The sequence below is a fragment of the Heloderma suspectum genome, chromosome 3 (assembly GCF_057233095.1).
Source record: "Heloderma suspectum isolate Gila_16-S chromosome 3, 16-S_ref, whole genome shotgun sequence".
Lineage (NCBI taxonomy): Eukaryota > Metazoa > Chordata > Lepidosauria > Squamata > Helodermatidae > Heloderma > Heloderma suspectum.
Genome location: NC_139460.1, coordinates 84,849,966 through 84,871,839, shown reverse-complemented (window position 1 = coordinate 84,871,839; position 21,874 = coordinate 84,849,966). Strand labels below are relative to the sequence as shown.

Genomic DNA, 21,874 nt, shown 5'->3' with positions numbered 1-21,874 from the left:
ATATAATGTAGCCTATGTTTTACCAAATTTGGGGATCTATAAAATGTCTCTGGAAAAAAATATTGAGTGGGTTGTGAGAGGTCCCTTTCATTGTGGAAAGGAACATCTCTGTACTTCCTTTACTATACTTTATAGTGTCTGATACCATAAACTAAGTATAAAAGCTTTGCACTGTACCAATCTCTCTTTTCTACATGCAAGGACTAGGGTATTACAGGATATTTTTGTTCTCTCTCCTCTGTGCATGGTGAGATTGGGAGTGGATCTTGGTTTGATGTGTTTGCTCCTTTTTCTACTGCCCTCTCTTTGAATAGAAGATGCTGTCTGAACTAGGAGGTCCCACATTTGTTTCTATGATATAGAGGGAAATGCATGAGCCCCAAAACTGCTCCGGATCTCATGATACATAAAAGGGAAGCAGTGGTGAAGGGAGAGTATTGTTTGAATGCTTAGCTTTCAAGTAAGCAAATAATTTTTTTTAATGTACTGACTTGCCTCTTATTTAAACAGAGTAAGATAGTTCGTGTCCTCAACTTATGGCAGAAAAATGGAGTGTTTAAAATAGAAATAATTCAACCTCTCCTGGACATGGCAGCAGGAGCTAGCAGCACAGCTTCAGTGACAGAAGATGCCACTAATAATGAAGGTAGGTACTCTCAGTAAAAGCCTTATTTTTAATTATAGGACCAATATTGACAGACTTGGGCTCAATTTGCTTTAATCAAAATAGAATGGTGTGAACTGATTTCAAACTAACATTGAGCTTAGATTTCTGCAGTGACTCTGGGTTTTAAAAAGATGATAAAGATCTTCTTTTGGCTGTCAGTGAATGCATCAAAGACCAAGGAGGCTGTAGAGGGCCTTCTCATTAACTGATTGTAATTGAAATCATTAGTGACTGAATTACCCATTTTTGTACCTCTTTTTTTTTTTTTTTCTTGAATGGTTTCTGCTCGGTGGTCTGTTTTCTAGATAAATCTGGTTGAAAATACGTTACAATCTTAATTAACTAATTAAATGTCTTGATCACCCATCTGGCCGGTCACCCAGCCACTCTGGGCAATGTACAACAATACAACAGTTTAAAATAATAACATTTCACATTAAAATGTCGCATTACTAAAAATACCCTAACCCACCCCAAATGCCTGCCTGAACAACCACATTTTTAATGTGTGGCAGAAGCTCATTAAAAAAGGGGTGTGGTGGAGATCCTAGGGAGGGAGTTCCACAGAGTGGGGGCCACCACAGAGAAGGTCCTCTCCCTCGTCCTCACCAGCCTAACTCTCCTGGTTGATGGGACAGAGAGAAGGTCATCCAAGGCCTTCTTGTTGAGCGGCCTGTCTGGTGTTGCTGGAGGTGCTCCTTGAGATAGGCTGGGATAGAACCATATTGGGTTTTAAAGGTCAAAACCAACACCTTGAATTTGGCCCGGAAAACAGCTGGTAACCACTGTGACTCCTTCAGCACCAGAGTGATGTGATCACGCTGGCAGCTGCTTTTAATCATTAACATATACAGTGCCTTGGAGGATATGGAGGATATTCATTAGCCAAAAAAATTATGTGTGTTTTCACTCCTTAGATTGCTCAGTAGTTAAGCAATACAGATCAAAGAGTAGTGAGGGGTAGAATGGTGTTTTAACCATGAACATCCTAGCTGCTCTCCATATATCTGTTCAGTAGCCATCATTCTTTACAAATGCTTCTTCTGTAATTTGTAGTCTTTATGGCAGGAACGCACAGCCTCTGGCTCTGCGGCAGCCTGCAGCCCCTGGCTGCTCCCTGTTCGGCCCCTGAAGTCAGCAAGACCCCACCAAGTTTTTCCAGCAGCCCAGCTAATTAACTGGGCTGCCCGGGGGGGGACGGGGGGACGGGACACTGTTCCCTGGCTTCTAAGATCACTGATTTCCTGAACATGTAGCTTTCCTGAACTTATGTTCAGTATTGTAAAACTACGATCAGTGTTTTCTGTGCAGAAGTTGTTTGAAGTCTGTGAACTTATATCTGTACATCTAGGTGATCAAGAGAGATGAAACAGGAAAATACGGCTAATAAACTACAAAGAACATTTATATGGGACCATAGGCCAAACTGAATTTAACAATAGTAATTCAAGTAGCAGTTTCATGATCATTATTTTTAGTAAATAGCAGCAATGTTTTTAATTTAATCCTATTAAGTGAATGTTAAAGACGGATCTATAGGCATATATTAGTGTGGCCCTATAAATAGAATACAGACTCTGTGTTGTGGCATGCAGCACGTCGTGGGGTTGCCAAGAAATACATGGCATGATGATAAAGGCCACATGATGTGCAGTTTAGAGAATCCTGTCAGGGAAGGGTAAAAATGACCCATATTTGCAAATGGTCTACAAGTTGACCACTCTGGTTTTGATTTTAAAAATGTACATTGAAATGTAACATGTAGTGTTATAATTCAGAATAGTTACAATCTTAAGTTGTATTTAAATGAATTATTTTGTAGGTTCACCACCTCCGGCCACAACAATTCCATCTGAGCCTCCACAAGTTGCTTCTAATTCAGTACCTACTGTGCCACAGTTGCCCAGTTCTGATGCCTTTGCAGCTGTAGCTCAGTTATTTCAAACAACACAAGGACAACAGGTAAACAGAAAGAGTCTGTTTGAAAATATAAACTTAAAATTAAGCTAAGAAAATGTTGATCTAATGCAGACTATATCACAGGTAATGCCATTTTAAAATTACTAGTGAAAATTCATTAGTAAATTATGTTAATGAATAGTAAAACTAAGTTTTCTGCTGTCTCAAGATAATATCTGGTCTGAAAATAAATAATGCATATGTCTAATACATGATTGCTCAGCCATCCAGATACCTTCAGCTGAGGACAGGAAACTAACCCTTCCATGCTCCTGGCGGCTACTTAGTTGCTGATACTTCTCTAAAGGGATGGTAGACCTTTAATGGAAGAAGTGCGTGTAAATATGATGGTCATAGTGCTTGACAACGTTTCCATGCCAAAGCGTTATGGTTGCTACTCATTCTGGCTGCCTTTCTGCCTTCTAACTTCAAGAGCCCACAAGGCAGAGGAGGAGCCACAAGAGCAGCTGCCTTGTATCGTAGTACCCACACGGCATGACTGGTTAGAAGGGAAAGGGGTCATCCACACACTGAAAAGCAGCAATCATTGTGCATGTATTATGTCTCTGTTATTTGTTTATGGCCATTCAGATATTGGTATTAATAGTTCCTTTTTTTTCTGATAGCTCCAACAGATACTTCAGACTTTTCAGCAGCCTCCCAAACCTCAGTCTCCAGTGATAGATAACAATGTGATGGCTCAGGTCCACGCTATTACTGCTCAATTGCAGACCACAACAACGCAGCCCTCAGAACAAAAGCATGACTTCCCAGCACCAGAGCAAAAGACATCTTTCGATAAGGTAATATCTTTCCTGTATTGTAAAGGAATTAACCCAGGGACTTGCTTCAGATGTAATGCCATCCCAAACCATAGTTTGGTGCCATGAGCCTTTGAGGATCCTCATCCTTGATCATTTCCCCCCTCCCTCCTTCACATGCATGTGGCAATTCCCTCCCTACATTTCCTGATTTCAGACTTTCAGTTGTTCTGGCTTGGGGCTACGTGGACTCTTTATTAAGCACCTAACCATATCCCTTAGTTCATTTGCTGTAGAGCAAACAGATGTTGCATCACAATAGTTACCATCACAAAGTCCAGCGGAGTAAATCTGTCACTCTGATGCAAGAATAATAAAGTCCTGAGGCTCCTTAAAACAATTTTGTATTGTTGCATGAGCTTTTATATTGAGGTGCTTAGAACGTAAAATGCCAACAATCCATGCGGCCATCATGGCTCAGTTTTGTCTGTTACCACTGTCTACTAGTGCTTTGGGAAAAATCCACTCTGGATTCAGGTCTCCTTAAACTATAGGGGCTGAATGCACATTAAAGCTTATTTAATGCCTGAAGAAAGGAGAGAATTGGAGCTAGCTTGCTCCAGCTTTGATGGCAAGGCTCAGTGCTAAACAATCATACTATTATACTTTATTTTAAAAAAGATGTCCTCTTAATTAAATCATTGCAGCTTCAGCCTTGCTCTTTCATCTAGTTTTAATGGATTGTTTTCTCACACTAGGAAGTGGGGGAGAGAAACAGAAGTGTGTGTGTGCGCGCGCGCGTGCACACACACACACTACATGCACTTCTAGGCCCTAGAGTGCAGCTGTGTACTAAATGCAGTATTGTGGCAGCTGTGCACACTACTTTATTGCAGCACGGAAGCAAGTTGTAATTTGGGTTGAGAACATTTGGCGCTTCCGATAGTTGCAAATTGCAGTGCTTTATTAATATTCCAGGAGTTGAAAAACATACCCAAAAAATCGTCAGTGCCATAAATATCCTGTTTACTGGTTTACTATTAATTACTGAAGAAAATAGGGTTGGCTCAATGTAATATGTTTCAGAAGCTGTTGGATCGATTTGACTATGATGATGAACCAGAAGCAGTGGAAGACTCAAAGAAGGAGGAAACAACACCTTCTCCTTCAGTCTCTCAGCCAACATTGTAAGATTTGTGATGCAGACAAATAGCTGTTAAAATTAAAAATGACATTATAGAAGTCTAAATTACATGGTTGATTCACTTCATTGTTTAGACTTCGTTGTTTAAAATTCTTTTATCGTACCATAGTTTGATATGTATCTGTTCAGGTTAAAAGTGACAACTGTTCTGCAGTCATATTTGAATATTTATAGCTTCTCAGCTTAAAGTGTGTGCGCGTGCATGTGTATCTAGATAGATAGATAGATAGATAGATAGATAATACCAGTAGTGTGCATTGTGCTCTGAAGTATAACATCAAGAAGACAGGTCCCTTCTCTGATGAGATTACAATCTAAAATTTGACAAAGGAAAGCAGCAAAAGGAGGAGAGGAAGGTGGGGTTTAGGGTAAACAGGAAGAATGAGCATTCCGTTAAAAAAAATCGTGGCGAGGGAGCAGTGATGGCAGTTTGCAGCTACTGTAGTATGTTTTATACTCTTAAAATCCTGCTAAATATTACTTTTTATTGCTCAGTGGATTTCCAGGTGAAGGCATACAGCAACCAGTTTATTCCCAGCTCCCAAATATAGATCAATTTCAGCAGCGAATGTTGGGAATGCAGCAAGATCCTATGCTTCACCAGGTATTGGAAACATTTGTTATAATTTCCTTTGTAACAGGTTCATTATTTAGTATTTAGACTTTGAGAGCTTGTTCTTGTTTTTAAATTAATGGAAAATACCTGTATATTCTTCTTCTACAAGGCCCCACTTCCTCCAAATGGACAATTGCAAAGCTATGGACTTTTACCTGCACCACAGTTTCCTTCCATGGCTCAGCCTGTTATACAGCCTTCACCTCAGGTGCAGCAATCTTTCCAACCTTCCTTTCCTTCACAAAGTGAGCCACATATACAGAAAACACATCAGCAGGTAAGCAACTCTTAATATTCATTATTTCAGGCATAATGCCAAGTGTTGATTCCAAAGAGAAATTGCAGTGCTCACAAAAGTTCCATAGTTGCAAGTTTTGGTCACTTTTCTTTATCCTGTGTTAATGTTTGTCAAATTAGATTTCTATTGTAGGTTAGAATGAGCGTTTCATGCTTTTAATACACTTTTAAGCATCCAAAGTGGTGGTGGTGGAGCATTATGTTTAATTGGTATGGTATATTAATTCCATGTCTTTTTACTGTTACTCAAGTGCATTAGAATCTTTATGCCTTAAATGTGCTTTGCAAAGGAATCTACTCTTATAACATTCAACTATCTAGCCCTTGTTCAAAGTGGTGATATAGGTTGCTCTTGGATGACCATGTCTTCATGTAAAGCTGAGATATGAACGAGCCTCTTTGCAGCACACACAGCCCATTTGCTCTTCCCTTGGTGTGAGTGTACAAACCAAGAAATCTTCCATTAACCATAGTTTCCTATTTCGTTCAAACAGAGAAACTGTGCTTGGCTTAATATCCTCACTTGTTCCAAAGCCGTTAACTACAGATTCCCAATTTAAACGAAACAGGAAACTATAGTTAATGAAAGACCTCCTGGTTTGTTTACTTGTTTGTGCCAAGGGGGGAACATGTTCAGTCAGATGCTTGCTCATATCTCAGCTTATTAAGCTAAGAGACGATCATCCAAATGTGGTCATAGTGTCTTCACTATATCTTCACAAGTGAACTATGTAGTTTTTAGTGCATCCCTAGGACTGGCTGGCTTTAATTAAAAAGCCAGAATTCATTCGTTCTTTGTTTGCCACAGAACAAGGACTGTAGGAAATTACCTCTATGTGATGAATCCCCCACCCCACCCCATAATTTGTAGCAGTATTCTCCTTACACTTTCAAACTGCGCACACATTCATGCCAGAACCAACATTTTCCAGGGACATGCCACCCTGGCTGGATCATTGCTACATGATCAGAAGTAAGTTTGGGAGAGTGATCCTACTACACATTATTTATTGCCCTGAGTTCACTTCCACTGAAATCAACCACAACAGAAATAGGTAATGGTGGCAACAGGAACAGCAAGATGACTATGGGAGGACATTAAAAAAGATACCAAGCCCCAAGATGAGGATGTTCTGTTTTTGTCATCTTCTTAAAAGGTGATAAGCCTATGGTGACATGGTTATCCTATTCTGGAGGAAGAAGTATTTCTTGACTCTCCTTTTCTTAGATATGTAGATGGTTTTCCGGTCATTTTCTTTTAATGTGTTGTTTTCTTTGCTGTTTCTTAAACAAAGCTTGTTAATGTTTTTAAGTATATGTTACTGTAGAAACTAAGGTATATATTAATATAAATAACAAATTTTTGTTGGTGTCAGAATGTCATTGCACAGAGATTGTTTTCAGTAATCGGAGCAGAAATCTCTGACTGTGATGTCCATTACAATAACCTTGAGTATGGAAGTTTTCAGCTTGCACTATTCTATATTGGACTAATGAGCAGGTAGCAAATTCTCAGAGATCAAACTTGATTACAAATAAAATACTGTATTCCCTTCAGATAGAATGACACAAGTGTGTTCAGCTCAAATAGACTGAAGCAAGTGGTTGATTTATTACCACTGATTTATTTATCACTAGTTTTAATTTGCTATTATCTGTTAATTTAAGTACTGAAATTTTATTTTTCTTAAGAAATCATGTATCAGCCATACTACAGAGATGCAAAAATCCTACATCTGAAGTTTGTGACATATGAGTGAATATTGAGTTGTAATTTGAACAATAATGATATAAAATTTGCATTTCAAATGCTGTTAGTTATCTAGTTTTAAAGTTGAAACTGAGCCAAAAAGTGAAATTGAGGGAGTAATAGCAATTACAATAAATACTTGCTAAATGTTTTAGGAAATGGAAGTGGATCAGCCTCCTGTTCAAGAAGGAAAGAGACAGGAAAACAGAAAGTCAAGATCTAGATCAGCATCAAGGTAAAAAGAAAAAAAGTGTACATTTATTATCCCAGAATAGATACTAGAATATATCCAAAAAGAACTATAATGTGAAAATTCACATGTTACTAAATGATTTAAACCTCCTGTTCCCTGGTCTTGTCTGTATGTGATTTTATTTCACCATTGTACTGCATTCAATAATGCATTATGTATATCCTATGATTTCAGTGTTTGAAAAGCTACATGACATAATTTATATTTCATCTTTTAATCAAAACTGATTCTCAAGGCTCCCATGAAAAATTCGGTCCGTTTCACTGTAATCATCTGAAGTAATCTTTGGTTGTATAAAAATTGAGGTACCTCCAAAATATAATAAAAGTTGAATTTTGATTCACACATAATATGACACTCCCTGGTTAATGGATAAGTTTGAAAACAGGGATTTAAAAAAATCTCTTTTCCTCTTTTCAAGATGAAGAGTTTGACCTCTGCCTTATAATTGGCCAGCACGGAAGAAGCAAGGGCACATAATTAGTACAAAAGGCTGTGCTGTGGTATTTCTAAGACATGTTAAGATTGCGGGCGAGGGGTTGCACTGGTAGCCAAGAATGTGGGTTTTAAAGGACAAGTCACACTTTTGAGGCTACTCTTTTCACTCATTAACAAGGGGTGGGCAGGATTCAGTAGCAGTTGGTAGTAAGGTATCTATAATTGAAAAATGCCTGCTATATTTACTAATATTTTAACATTTTTGCTTAATACTAGGTCACCCAAAAGGAGAAGATCACGGTCTGGTTCTCGAAATCGAAGGTCACGGCATCGTCGTTCTCGTTCCCGATCTCGGGACAGGCGGCGCCATTCTCCTAGGTCACGATCCCAGGAAAGGCGTGAAAGGGAGAGAGACCGAGCACGCAGAACAAAAGGCCTTCCTCCGATCAGACCAGAAACTGTCAGTGGTGAGTATTATCTCTGTCTTCCCTAGCAAGAATGGGGCAATATTAATGCTTGCTTTCAAATGTTGGAGTCCTGCTTTCTCCTAAGAGGATCTGATGAGACGTTCCCTTGGGAACAGTAGGCAAAGTCAAGATGATCAACTGATGTTTTAATTCATACGGATTAAGTTGTTCTTATTACTAAGCCATCAAAAAGTACTAGCCAGCATTTTTTTTTACTTACCTGGTTTATGTGGGGTCCTTGTTACAAGAAAAAAGCAGGATGATAAAAAATTCTATATTGGCTAAATTCAGGCTAAAAGCACAGCAGGATGGCAAAGGAGAAACAGAACTACTGTACTTGCTGTGGAGGAAGTGAAGTCCCATCCTCTGTAGCAATTCAGAGTTCAAGCAGTCTGGCAAAGGAGGGACAGATCACCTGGTTCCCCTTTTGCCCGCCCACTCGTTCCTCGAGTAAATTCCAGACACTAACCTGTGTGGAATTCCTGGTTTTCAGTGGTGACCAGGTGAATGGGTAAATACAAGACTAGATTAAGCTTCAAGCAGTGCATACACTCAGGTTAAGCAGAAGTTACTTTTCCTTTTTGATTTTTATTCCCACCTTCATTATTTCCCTCTTGTGTGTTTTCAGTCAGAATAGCCTGCTATTGAGGACTGTACACATACCCCTGAAAGTATGCTAGAATGATGTGTAGAGCTGAGTTGTGAAATTGCTTTACTGTATTCAAGTACCAATTGCTATTGCCTTTTTATTTGAGAGCACTAGTGTGACAATACAAAGTATGTACTTCAAAAAGATGGAGATGGACCAGGGATCCACAAATGCTCTTGGCATGCTCACCATGGTGAGCCCCGTCCAGTTTCTGGTTATGATAAACTTTGGCCCTGCTCCTGAGTTTGGAAATATCTCTTTGTGTAATGTTTTCCCATTTTCTCAAAGGACTCTCATGACTCATACACATTTTGATTGAGATATACTCTTTGCAAATTACCATTAGCTCCTAGCTCAAGTTGCCAGTCACCTTTTGGTCCGTTGTAGCAAAGTGTAGTATATGCAAGATTGTATAGGTAGCAAAGCATAGTACTTGCTTGCTTAACAGATTAAGTCTGCACATAGTCTAATTGTGATTGTGACAGAGCTTTGCTTGTTTAAAAATACAAGTGTACCTGAGGTGGTAGTTTTTAATATTGAAGTGGACTTAAATATCATGTTCCCCCCCTAGTTTGCAGTACAACACTCTGGGTAGGGCAACTGGACAAACGAACAACACAGCAAGATGTTGGAGGTCTTCTAGAAGAGTTTGGCCCAATTGAATCTATAAATGTGAGTATGACACTCAAGAAAGTGAACAATAAAGAGACATGTAGCCTTTTTAGTTGAAATAGTTTTGAGTGTAGGTGTCTGTAACACATACTAGCTCATATTTATTCCTGTTTAAAAGCAAATTTAGAACTTCCTAAAAATTTTGAGGAATGTTAGTATGTTTTTAAAAAATAAACATGGGGCAGAAGCCAATTCCCTTCCACCCCACTGATTCCTTTCCACAAATGGTGGGTCCCGCCAATTCCCTTCCTCAAGTGGGACCCACCACTTATGCAAGGGAGATTTAGCACTTCGTATAGGAATCCCCGAAATGAGCTGAAACTCTCATTTCTGGAAAGAAGCAGGTTGGCAGAGCTCCCTTACACAAGCTCCACCAACCTGCCTCCTTCTGGAAACGATGGTTTCCACTCATTTTGGGTTGCTCCCGCAAGTACTAAATCTTCCTTGCATAAGTGGTGGGAAAGGGAAGGGAATCGGTGGTGCAGGAAAATTAGTGAGGGCATAAGCACCCATTTGGTTATTGCCAAAGGTTTTAATTAAATAAAAAATTTCAGTTGAGAGAAACTGAAGTAAATAGTGTTGCGTACTGGTAATATATAATGAATATAATTACTTGATTATAGGCTTTATTTGGTGTGCGTTGCCTCAGGCGCTTGTACAATAGAAAGACAAATTAGCAATATTAAAAATAAGTAAGTGCTAGTACAGCAGTTGCCAGAGATGGTTTATGCCTTTTTTGTATTAAGCACAAATTAAAATGGAATTCTAACCACTTCACGCGTCTGTTTTTCCTATAGAATTGATGGGAATTACTCTTCGTTTAATAGTAATTTAATATTTCTGTACTTCAAATAGATGATACCACCAAGAGGATGTGCCTACATTGTAATGGAGGAGAGACAAGATGCGTACCATGCCCTGCAGAAACTGAGTCGTGGTAACTTTAAAGTGAATCAGAAATCTATAAAGGTATTATAGGATTTTCAATGTAAATGAAACTTACAGTAATCAATACATCCAGAGTGATTTTTGAGAAAATATCAAGGCTCTGCTTAGCTTGATTGGCAAACATTTGACCTTAGATGAGTGAAATACCATAATATCTTAAATAGATGAAATACCTTTCTTTGTATTGGTTGAAGGCTAGTTTATTACCGCATCATGTGACCCTGAGACCTGGTAAAAACCGAGGAAGTCCTCAACTGGAAATGTTAGAACAGTAAGGGTAGGGTATTTGATTTTATCACTAGAATACTGTTAGTACTGTGCCAATTAAAGAAATATAGCTGTGTCCAAGGATGAAATAGAAGACAGTGCCCCATCTAAACAAGAGGTGCTGAGCTGAACCCTGTATGCCGGCTTATTTGAGTTCATTCTGACTACCTTCAGTTGATGTTGCTGTAGGATCCTAAGGTAGCAAAAAAATTGCCCACTCTAAATATCTGTAGCCCACTGTTAACTATGGATTGGTTCAACTGTTCTTAATGCTGTAGCTTCTCAGATCTTTTGTGTGCATAATTTAGTTGCCATCTGAAAACTACTTGCACATGATGGTTGTTCCACACAGCAACCCATTTTACATATTCACCCTTCCTTCAGCCTGGGAATCAAAGTCGCCTTTGTATTTTCTTTCACACCACGGTTAGCTGCTAAAAGGAATGTTTGGTAGTAAGAAAAACACTGGGTGGGAGCTGATCCACTCATGGAGCACTATAGACAAAAAGGGTCACCAAGGGGAATGTTATATGGAGGCACTTTGTGTGGCTTAAAAGTAGTGCTTGTATTATGTGAAGTGTCCCTTCGTGTGCTTGTTGCAAGGATTTTTCACAGTGATTTATATGTTGCTCTTTGCAGATTTCCCATTGTGCAAAATGTTTTTTTGTTTGTTTCCTGAGTTTCAAATTACATTGTACTGAATGAGTAGTTGGTCTCTGGGTAGGAAAAATAATTCACTGACTAATAAGTATGTTGCTGTTTTTCTTCAGATTGCATGGGCTTTAAATAAAGGAATTAAACCAGATTATAAACAATATTGGGATGTAGAATTAGGTGTTACCTACATACCGTGGGGTAAAGTTAAGCCTGAAGATTTGGAAAGCTTCTGTGAAGGAGGAATGCTGGACAACGAAACACTTAGTCCTAGTAAGATATGTCTTCCGAAAATGAACATATATTTAAGTGAAAGTCTTTGTATATATGAAGTAAATTAAATGCGTTTTTTAAAAAATCTAGTTATTTTGCCCCTTTTGTTTTGGGGCTGAACTACATGTTACACATAAATGAAAATCCAGGAGACACTTTGTAAGGAGAAAATGTAGCTTTGAGAGGAGACATCTTGGAGTGGAGAAGGAGCTTGGGAGGTGCTTGTGGTGTTCTAAATGTTTTAAATCCTGCTGGATAGGAAGCAAATTTCCTTTGATTTTAGATTTGACTGGTGGCGTATCCATTCCAGTTGCCCCATTTGACTTGAATCCTATATATTCATTGACTGGGTTCAGACAACACGATAACCAACGCTTAGGCGTTGAGCATGGGTTGAGTGTGGGTTGTGGTTGAGCTGTGGGCTATCGTGTTGTCTGAACCCAGCCATGCTAACAAACCATGAATTGTTAACCACCAACAACCCATGAAGAGAACCCATGATTGTTGGATTGTGAACTGTGGGTTGTTTGTGGTTAATAAACCACGATTTGTTATGCGTCTGGATTCAGACAACACGATAACCCACGTTTCAACCACAACCTATGGTTCCACCACAACCCACACTCAACCCATACTCAATCCTTGAGTGTAGGTTATTGTGTTGTCTGAACCCAGCCATTATGTTACTAATTAATGAAATAATTTATTTCAAAAACGGAATATTTTCCAAGCCACATCACTGTTGTAAAATATTTCTTAATCCGAGTTCTCTTAATTCTGGGCATGACTTCAAGTTACTTAATTCTGTATGACTGTTGTAAATATAAATAATGGAGCTGCCTAATTACCCACCCAACAACAGGCCATGGGTTATTTGTGGGTTGTTTCCCCTCATATAAGCCATTCCACCTGGGTCTGGTGACACGGCAAGTTGTACCTGGGCAGGTAATTAGGCATGTGGGCCTGGCAAGTGCCAGGGATTAAAACAAACCACTGGCTGGGTTTGCACGATCAGCGGGAGAAACTACATAGTATGTGTTGCTTCCCCAGTCGTGGGCTTGCTGCTTGCGTGCCCATCATTTCCTTAAGTACCCATGCCAAATTGCAGGTTGCCATGTTGTCCAAACCTGGCACACGCCGTGGATGGGTTCTAACTCGCCCCAAAACCCTTACTGCAAGCCATGGGTTGTGGGGTGGGTTAGAAGACAGCCCTTCCGTGCTGCATTTGGATGTTACAGCAACCCATGACGTGGAGAGGGTGATCAAGCAAATGGTGGGCACATGCGGGGGCAGGGGAGACAACCCATACTGCGTAGTTTCCCCTGCTGTGACTTATTTAAGCCTCGGTGGCTTGTTTTGATCGTGTGAGCCGAGTCATCGAGTTGGAGCCAGACTTAGTTTTATTTAGAGTAGCCTCATTGAAATCAATGGAGCTTAAGTCTGGAAGGAACCAACTGTATTTTGAAGAAAGTGGGTTTTTTTGCTGGACAAACAATATTCATGTTTCAAATATAATCTTGACTGGCTCCCTGCACAATAGATTCAGATAATATTAATGTTTGCCATTGGGACAGGTGGATGGGTTGACCATAATGTATACAGATTTGAGCACATCATAAAGATATTGTAGGACAGACTTAAATTAAAATGAGGACTTCACAACTGCTTTATAAAGCTGGAATTGAGATTAAATATTTTACATTCTTTCAATTGGTATTCATATATTTTCTGTAGAATGGAAAGGAATTCCCAAAAAATCAGAAAACCAAGTAGCCCAGAATGGAGGTGCAGGAGGTGGAGACACTACACATAATGAACAAACATCACCTGTAGCTAAAACTTTGTCAGTTCAAATGCCTGTTCCTATGCCTACACCAATAACAGTGCCTCCACCACAGGTAAATTGCATTTTCCCCGTCTTCTATTTCTGTTGGATAGCTGCAGGTAGAAATTTGGGTCACCTTGTTACTCTGATGTAAGACTTAATTTCATGCTCTGTTTTGACATGATAAATATACCATAATGTGGTTTACAACATAGTTTTTGAGTGGTAAAAATTGCACTTGAAATGCTATCGTATTGCAAGAGTATTAACTACAATTTAAGAGCTCACTGTTATGAAGACACATTAAAAGAAGACATCATTTTTCATTAAAATGAAACACTATGCAAAAATCATGTGATAAAATGATGTTATAGTAACTTCAGTGTGTCAAAAAGTAATGAAAATTCATGCAGAAGCCCTAACTTAAAATTAAATGCACTTTTATTACAGAACCAAAAAGCGGAGAAATAGAGGAAGGTGGGGGGGTTTTTACTGCTCATTCGAGTGCGGATCTGGAGTGTTTGTACCTTGTGTTGGGTACCCAGGACAGATTAGGGATTCTGCTGGTGTACTGCCCACCCCGCTGCCCATCAGACTCCCTGCCTGAGCTGACAGAGGTTGTCTTGGACTTGGTGTTGTGGATCCCTGGGATGATGATCCTGGGGGATCTCAACTTCCATGCCGAGGCTGCTGAATCCGGGGTGGCTGAGGACTTCGTGGCCACCATGACAACCATAGGGCTGTCCCAATAAGTCATCAGCCCAACAAATGTAAAAATGTAAAATGTAAACCAGATCATGCTTGATCTGGTTTTCTCAACTGGGCAGGAGGAGGATGATCTGAAAGTGGAGGAATTAACCTCTGTCCCTTTGTCATGGTCAGATCACTTCCTGCTGAGGTTTAGACTCTTGGCAGCCATTCCCCTCTGCAAGGGTGGGGGACCGATTAAAATGGTCCGCCCCTGGAGGCTAATAGATTCTGATGGATTCCAGAGGGCTCTGGGGGATTTTCCTGCTGATATGGCTGGTGCTTCTGTCGAAGCCCAGGTCGCTCTGTGGAATGCAGAGATGACTTGGATGGTTGACAGGATCGCGCCCAAGCGCCCTCTCTCTCTGAGCAGAGCCCGGCCATGAGCCTGAGCTGAGGGCAATAAAGCAAGAGGGAAGATGACTAGAACACAGGTGGAGGAAAACTCGTGCTGAGTCTGACCGAACACAGGTAAGAGCTCATTATCAAGCCTACTCTGTGGCAGTGAGGGTGTCAAAGAGGCTGTTCTTTTCCACCAGCATTGCATCTTCTCAGTGTCATCCAGCGGAGCTTATCCGAGTGGTTTGCGGCCTGTTAGATTCTGGGCCAGGGAGAGAGACTGTGGACCCCTCGGTTGCACACTGTGACGAGTTTGCACGGCACTTTGAAGACAAAGTTGCTCAGATTCATCATAATTGGACAATTAAACCACGATTAATGTAGTTCCATTGGTAGAGGCGTCCAGAGCACCGTCTGGCCCAGTTTTATTGGATGAGTTTCAGTTATTGAGGCCTGAGGATGCGGACAAGATGCTTGGGCAAGTCCGATCAACCACTTGTCACTTGTGTGCTTGACCCTTGCCCTTCATGGCTTATTACATCAAACAAGGAGGGGATGCCTGGCTGGGTCCAGGAGGTTGTAAATTCCTCCTTGAGAGAGGGAGTGGTGCTGGCCTCTTTAAAAGAGGCGGTAATCAGACCACTCCTGGAAAAGCCTAACCTGGACCCCGAGGACATTAACAATTATAGGCCAGCGGCCAACATCCCCTTCCTGGGCATGGTGCTTGAGCGGGTGGTTGCAGGACAGCTCCAGGCACTCTTGAATGAAATGGATTATCTAGATACATTTCAGTCGGGCTTCAGGCCTGATTTTGGAACGGAAATTGCCTTGGTCACATTGTGGGATGACCTCTGCCAGGAGAGGGACAGGGGGAAGTGCAACCCTGTTGATTCTCGTGGCCCTTTCAGCAGCTTTCCATACCATCGACCATGGTATCCTTCTGGATAGGTTGTCTGGGTTGGGAGTTGGAGGCACTGCACTGCAGTGGTTCCACTCCTACTTGGATGGCTGATTCCAGAAGGTGGTGCTGGGGGATTATGGCTCTGTGCCTTGGCAACTATGCCATGGGGTTCCACAGGGCTCTGTTTTATCCCCCATGCTGTTTAACATCTACATGAAAGCGCTGGGGGAGGTTATCCGGAGGTGTGGGCTGAGGTGCCATCAATATGTGGATGACACCCAGCTCTACCTCTCTTTCTCATCAAACCCAGGTGAGGCAGTTGCTGTTCTGAATCAGTGTCTGGGCACGGTAATGGACTGGATGAGGGCCAATAAACAAAAGCTCAATCCAGACAAGATGGAGGTACTGTTAGTGGTGGTTCGTCTGCCTGACTAGGTGATATTTAACTTGTTCTGGAGGGGGTTGCACTCCCCCTAAAGGATCAGGTTCATAGTTTGGGGGATGCTCTTGGACCCAGAACTGTTACTTGAGGCACAGGTGAACTCAGTGGCACGGAGCACCTTTTATCAGCTTAGGCTGGTATATCAACTATGCTCTTATCTGGACAGAGATAGCCTAGCTACAGTTATCCATGCTCTGATAACTTCTCGTCTGGATTACTGCAATGCATTATACGTGGGGCTGCCTTTGAAAACTGTCCGGAAACTTCAGCTGGTCCAAAATAGGGCAGCAAGATTGTTAACAGGGACTGGCCAATGAGCTCATATTATGCCAGTACTTTTCCAGCTGCATTGGCTGCCAATCCATTTCCGGGCCAGATTCAAAGTTCTAGTATTAACATTCAAAGCCCTTAACGGCTTGGGGCCAGGTTATCTGAAGGATTGCCACCTCCCATATGTGGCTCCCAGGGCCTTAAGATCATCCTCAGCAGTCCTTCTCTGTGAGCTCCTACCAAAGTTAGTGAGGCGGGTGGCTACTAGAAGGAGGGCCTTTTCTGCTGTGGCACCCCGGCTGTGGAATGAGCTCCCTAGTGAGGTTCGCCTAGCACCTACATTGTATTCCTTTTGGCGCCAGGTGAAGGCCTTTTTATTTTCCCAGGCATTTTAGCTTTCTAGACTTTTAGCTTTGCTGTTTTAAATCTGTATTTTAAATCTCTGCATTGCTGCTAGGTTTTATTCTGGTTGTATTTTATATTGTGGTTTTAATTTTTTTATATTATGTTAATGTGCGCTTTTTGGTTTTAATCTTTGTGAACCGCCCAGAGAGTTTCAGCTATTGGGCGGTATAGAAATAACTAACTAAATAAATAATAAATTTTACATTAAATGGTAGAAGAGAAACTGATAATTGTGTTGTGCAAGATGCATGTAAAGTCTGTATATGTAGTACAGTTATCAAAGCCTTCTCAATTAAATAAGTTGCATGATCAAACTAAAATAGATTTAATAAATTAAAAAGTAGAAAGACAACATAAAGAAACATTAGATTTTCAAAAACAATTAGAACTAGAGAATGTTAGAGGTCAATTAAATTTATTAAATATAGCTGAAGGAAGAAAGGCTTTAAGCTTTACAAGACAAATGTATTTTGAGAAAAGCAATAAGTCCGATAATTGTGTAGCTAAAGAACAAAAGAGGAGATTGATACCACCGCTAATATCCAAAAACAACTCATAATTTAACACAGTCCAAAGAATTAATTAATGAATTAAGTGATAACTTAGGGGTTGTAAAATTTAGATAATCCCTCAAGAGGTTATATAGTATCTCTTAAAAAAAAAAGTGTTTACCTGCCTCAACTGCAAAGCATAAGTGTTTTAAATGCTCCTATAACTGAAGTGGAGATAAGGAAAATGGTATTAATTCATAATGCAGGATTAAATAGCCAAATTCATATGGACCAGGGGTCGGGAATCTTTTTCAGCCTGAAGGCCGAATTCACTTTCAGAGAAGCTCTTGGGGGCCATGTTCCAGTGGTGGGCAGGGACAAGGCCAAAGATAAAAGGGGTGGGGCCCAAAATAGAAAAAATACCAGCATGTTGTAGCTGCTTAAAGTAACTAAGTAACTTAGCAGAGGCATTTCAACGTTTTAGAATGGAGAACAAAACTGCATTAAAGCTGGGAAACCACCATGGCTGGGGGAGAGGCAGTGGGGCCGGGGGAAGGGGCCTTTGGGGAACCCTGGGAGGGTTGGATTTGACCCCTGGGTCTGATCTTCCCCATCTCTGATACAGATCAGTTTCACTTTAAAATGGGGATTACCACACTTATTTGTCAAGATTAACAGGCTAATGGTCAGTATGTTAACAGTAATCAAACAGGTTTTATTCATAACAGATACGTAGTGGATAGGTCTAGATGAGCTCTTTCAATTATTCATGATTGTAAAGTAATCTAAGATTGAAATCAGTTATGGCCTTTTTGGACACTGAAAAAGCTTTTGATCATCTTGAATGGTTTTTCCAAAACTTAATATAGTTGTATCTTTTATAGATATATTAAAGTAATATATAAAAAGTAGGAAAATATAAATTTATGGTCAGCATTCAGATACATTTAGCATTCATCGAGGAGCTCAACAAGATTGTCCTATTTTTGCTTTTTCATAGTAGTTCTGCCACAGAATATAAGAACAGATCAAAATAAAATTGAATAGTGTGACTTAAAGATTAGTTTATACATAGATGATGACCTGATGTTTATTTTACAAGTTCCTAAAGAATCAGTACCTCTTGCGTTAAAGATAAGTGAACAATATAGTCAGGTATCTGGCTATAAATTAAACAAGCAAAGTCATAATTGTTGAGATATATAGATATAGCTACACATACAGGATCAAGATAAGGAAATATAGCTCAGCAATATAAACTTAGAAGGTCAAGTAAACCTATGTATTATTTAGGGATTTTTTAAACAGCTGAATTAACAGAGTTAGGCTGCAATCCTGTACACACTTACCAGGGAGTAAATCCCATTGAACTCAGTGGGGCTTACTTCTGAGTAGACACATCTGGGCTTTAACTGTTAATGGAAAGATATATTGCAGGCTGACCTAACTGGAACCTGTATTGTTTTGGCAGGATTGTTAGTAAAAAAATGATAGATGTTCCTAAATTCTTATACATATTAGAAAATGTCGCAATTAATACATCTTTAAAGGAGCTTACAGTTTGGCAAAAAAATGCTAATTGATTTTATATGGTCTAATAAAAAGCCTAAGTCGCAAACAATGTTGCAAAGAATGGACACTGTTGGCAGAATGGATTCCCCATCACCGTGTGCCCCTAGGTCTGGTCTGGAGGGCTGAGGAAACTCTGAAGCAGAGTTAGGATGTGTGTGCAGGGGGAGGAGAAAAAGGGGAAGTCCGTTGTATGAGTGGTAGCCTGTTACGCAATGTTGGATGTAGTCCAAAGTCTCAAAACTGAATATTATAAAATCTTATTATACAATGAAACGAAGGAGATAGTAAGGTAGACTGTAGTTGACAGCTCAAACCCATGGTATGCACTGAAACAAAGTAGTTGTAGATAGCCTCTTTCTAAAATACTTTGGGCATGCAGAGGAAATTTCAGTAACAAGTAAAATGACAAACAAGTTAATGAAATGTGAGAATCCAGTTATTTTTGCGGTTATGCAATCAAGGGATAGACTGAAAAAACTTAAGCTCAGATATATCTCCTCTAGTCTCCATTTGTAATGTGACTCTTTCTTTTGCTTAAGAAGAGTCTTTGTATGTAAAACATGGACCTACAACATACTGGGATATGTTAAAATATAGACAATATTTAAGTTGGGAAGATCTAAAAAAGAGTTGAACTTAAGAGTTGAGGCTGGTGGGGCTCTCTGGAGTACCACTGGAGGCAGCAGTGGGCCCTAGGGGTGGAGGGTGTGAAACGTCGCAATTGGCTGCTGCTCCTGCTCTGCTGCCTGAAGTGTGGGCTTCAGCCTACTTCATGGGAGGGCCAGCCCTGAAGAGTGGAGTGACAAAGTTTGGCAAGTAATGTATCTATTAGAAATTAGTGATACAGTTTGCGAGACAGGAGACAGCAGAAATCTAAATTTATGACAGAGCGGAATCTATTTATTGAATACTAGAAAATAAATTACAATATGGAAATTACGGTGTATGCATACTTCACTATTTCCTAATCATTTGATAAAGGTGATACAGAACATGAAGTATTTGTACTAAATTATATGTATATTATATATTACTTTTTTCTGTTACTGTTTAATTCCAATTATATATTGCTAAGGATAAACTTGAATATGAAGAATTGTGGTAAATTACCAAGTATTTTTTTCCAATATTCCTTGTTTCATTTTAATGTTATTGTATAGTTTAATGTGAACTCTGTTATGAATCTCAACATTACGATATAAAAGAGCCATTTACAAGCAGGGAAACCCTAAATGCTGATGTAGCGTTTAGGGTCTATCTTCATCACCATTAGCTACTGCATACAACAATGCAAACTCCTTGGTTTTAAAAGCAGCATTCTCATCAGCTATGGAAATACTATGGAGGTACAAAGAAAGCCCCTTGTGAATGGCTATGGCTCCATTTCCCACATGTAAATGGCTCCTCTTAATTGTGATCTAAGTTGGAAAACTAGAAATAACTGAATACCGTTAGAGAAGAGATTTCATAAGGTGCACCTTCTGCACACTTAATTTGGTGTTCTAACAGTTTGCTTTGTTAAAAGAAAAGTCACATGCTTTGATTTTGGATTTGATTGTAATTCATTTCTAATGGTACAAAACTGTAGAATTATGTGCTGAGTAAACATTTTCATTCTATTGTAGGTTCCACCACATCAGCCGGGTCCTCCAATGGTTGGTACACTTCAGCCACCTACATTTACCCCTCCATTAGGAATTCCACCCCCTGGGTTTGGTCCTGGAGTTCCTCCACCACCACCTCCACCATTTTTGCGACCTGGCTTCAACCCAATGCATTTACCACCAGGTATATTAAGTATTCCTGGGGAGTTTCCAAACATGTGAATTCATCACTAAATACTCCAGAGGCGATCATTTTCCTTTTAATGATAAATGTAATGGATTTTTATTATAGAAGTGATTCTTTACTATTTATGTCTTCATAGGTTTCCTTCCTCCTGGACCACCACCTCCTATTAATCCTCCAGTTTCAGTTCCTCCAGTCTCTGTCCCGCCTTCTGCAGGAGTAAATATTCCAAACTGTAAGTGTGATTTGTGTGTTGTTAAAGGTGATTGTAATAGAAGTGTATGCCACTTAAAAATGTTCCTATTAACATCACCGTGTTTTTAGCTACTGTGGCCAATATAAATGAAGACACTACAAAAGATTCCTCTGTGGGAAACCCCATTCCAACTGTAGTCTCTGGATCTAGAGGAAATGCTGAAAATGCAGATGGCTCCAAAGGATATCCAAATCCTCCACCACCTACAACTTCTACTAGCATACCAGCTCCTGTCACACAACCAGTCCCACTCCTTGGTAAGTTCTGTTTTCAGTGGATGGATATACAGGTTTTTCTTTCAAAAGTATTCATTCTACTTTTAATCATTTTGAGCAAGCTGGAATTACAGAAAGCAAAATATTCTTCGATCCACTACCATCTATTCTATACAATTTGGCACCGGAGTGTTAAACAGTTTTAACATGCAAGCGTCAATTATGAGTAATGAAAGAGAGCACTCATCCTGCCAGTCTTGAATCAGTGATTTGTTATTGGAGTAGGATAATGATACATTTAGTAAAAACAGTCCAGGTGACTCAAGGAAATATCAGACATTATGAAAACAGGAGAATGAGGATTCTGGTGTTAATTTTACTAGATATATATTTTCCTGATCACTTAAGGCTGCATACAGATGTACCTGCAAATAGGAGTTTTGCCTTCATTCCTCAAAACGTGCGCACGCACACAATTTCTCGATCGATTGCTGTCCCTTTAGCCCCTCTTCTCATGTTTCAGGCTTTCTGCTTTATATGTGTGTGCTAGCTTCCTCCTCCCCCCAAACAATTTGCATGTTTGTCTGCTCAATTGTTTGGCATTTTAAAAAGTGTTTTTACACTTTTTTATACTTTAAAAACTGCTGTGAGACGATGGCGAAGGTAGCTTCATGATTGCCCGGCTCCTTGTGTCAGTCAACTCTGTGCAAATCCTCCTTCTGCTGAAAACCAGAAAAGAACAGGTTTC

At 40.0% G+C, this 21,874-nt stretch overlaps 1 protein-coding gene across 2 annotated transcripts in view; it reads left to right on the top strand.

The window, feature by feature from the left end:
* SCAF4 (SR-related CTD associated factor 4) overlaps nucleotides 1-21,874 on the top strand; it is a 61,091-nt gene that overhangs the window by 25,287 nt on the left and 13,930 nt on the right. Inside the window, exons 5-19 of one of the 2 annotated variants that reach the window (XM_084843586.1) lie at nucleotides 511-646; nucleotides 2,490-2,629; nucleotides 3,253-3,429; nucleotides 4,477-4,574; nucleotides 5,087-5,195; nucleotides 5,317-5,484; nucleotides 7,410-7,489; nucleotides 8,222-8,412; nucleotides 9,633-9,733; nucleotides 10,589-10,702; nucleotides 11,719-11,875; nucleotides 13,610-13,773; nucleotides 20,493-20,655; nucleotides 20,795-20,890; nucleotides 20,980-21,168. In XM_084843586.1, the coding sequence (XP_084699712.1) occupies nucleotides 511-646; nucleotides 2,490-2,629; nucleotides 3,253-3,429; nucleotides 4,477-4,574; nucleotides 5,087-5,195; nucleotides 5,317-5,484; nucleotides 7,410-7,489; nucleotides 8,222-8,412; nucleotides 9,633-9,733; nucleotides 10,589-10,702; nucleotides 11,719-11,875; nucleotides 13,610-13,773; nucleotides 20,493-20,655; nucleotides 20,795-20,890; nucleotides 20,980-21,168 (2,083 nt within the window). Of the gene's footprint in view, nucleotides 1-510; nucleotides 647-2,489; nucleotides 2,630-3,252; nucleotides 3,430-4,473; nucleotides 4,575-5,086; nucleotides 5,196-5,316; nucleotides 5,485-7,409; nucleotides 7,490-8,221; nucleotides 8,413-9,632; nucleotides 9,734-10,588; nucleotides 10,703-11,718; nucleotides 11,876-13,609; nucleotides 13,774-20,492; nucleotides 20,656-20,794; nucleotides 20,891-20,979; nucleotides 21,169-21,874 lie in introns of both variants that reach the window. The other variant, XM_084843585.1, reaches the window with a different exon arrangement.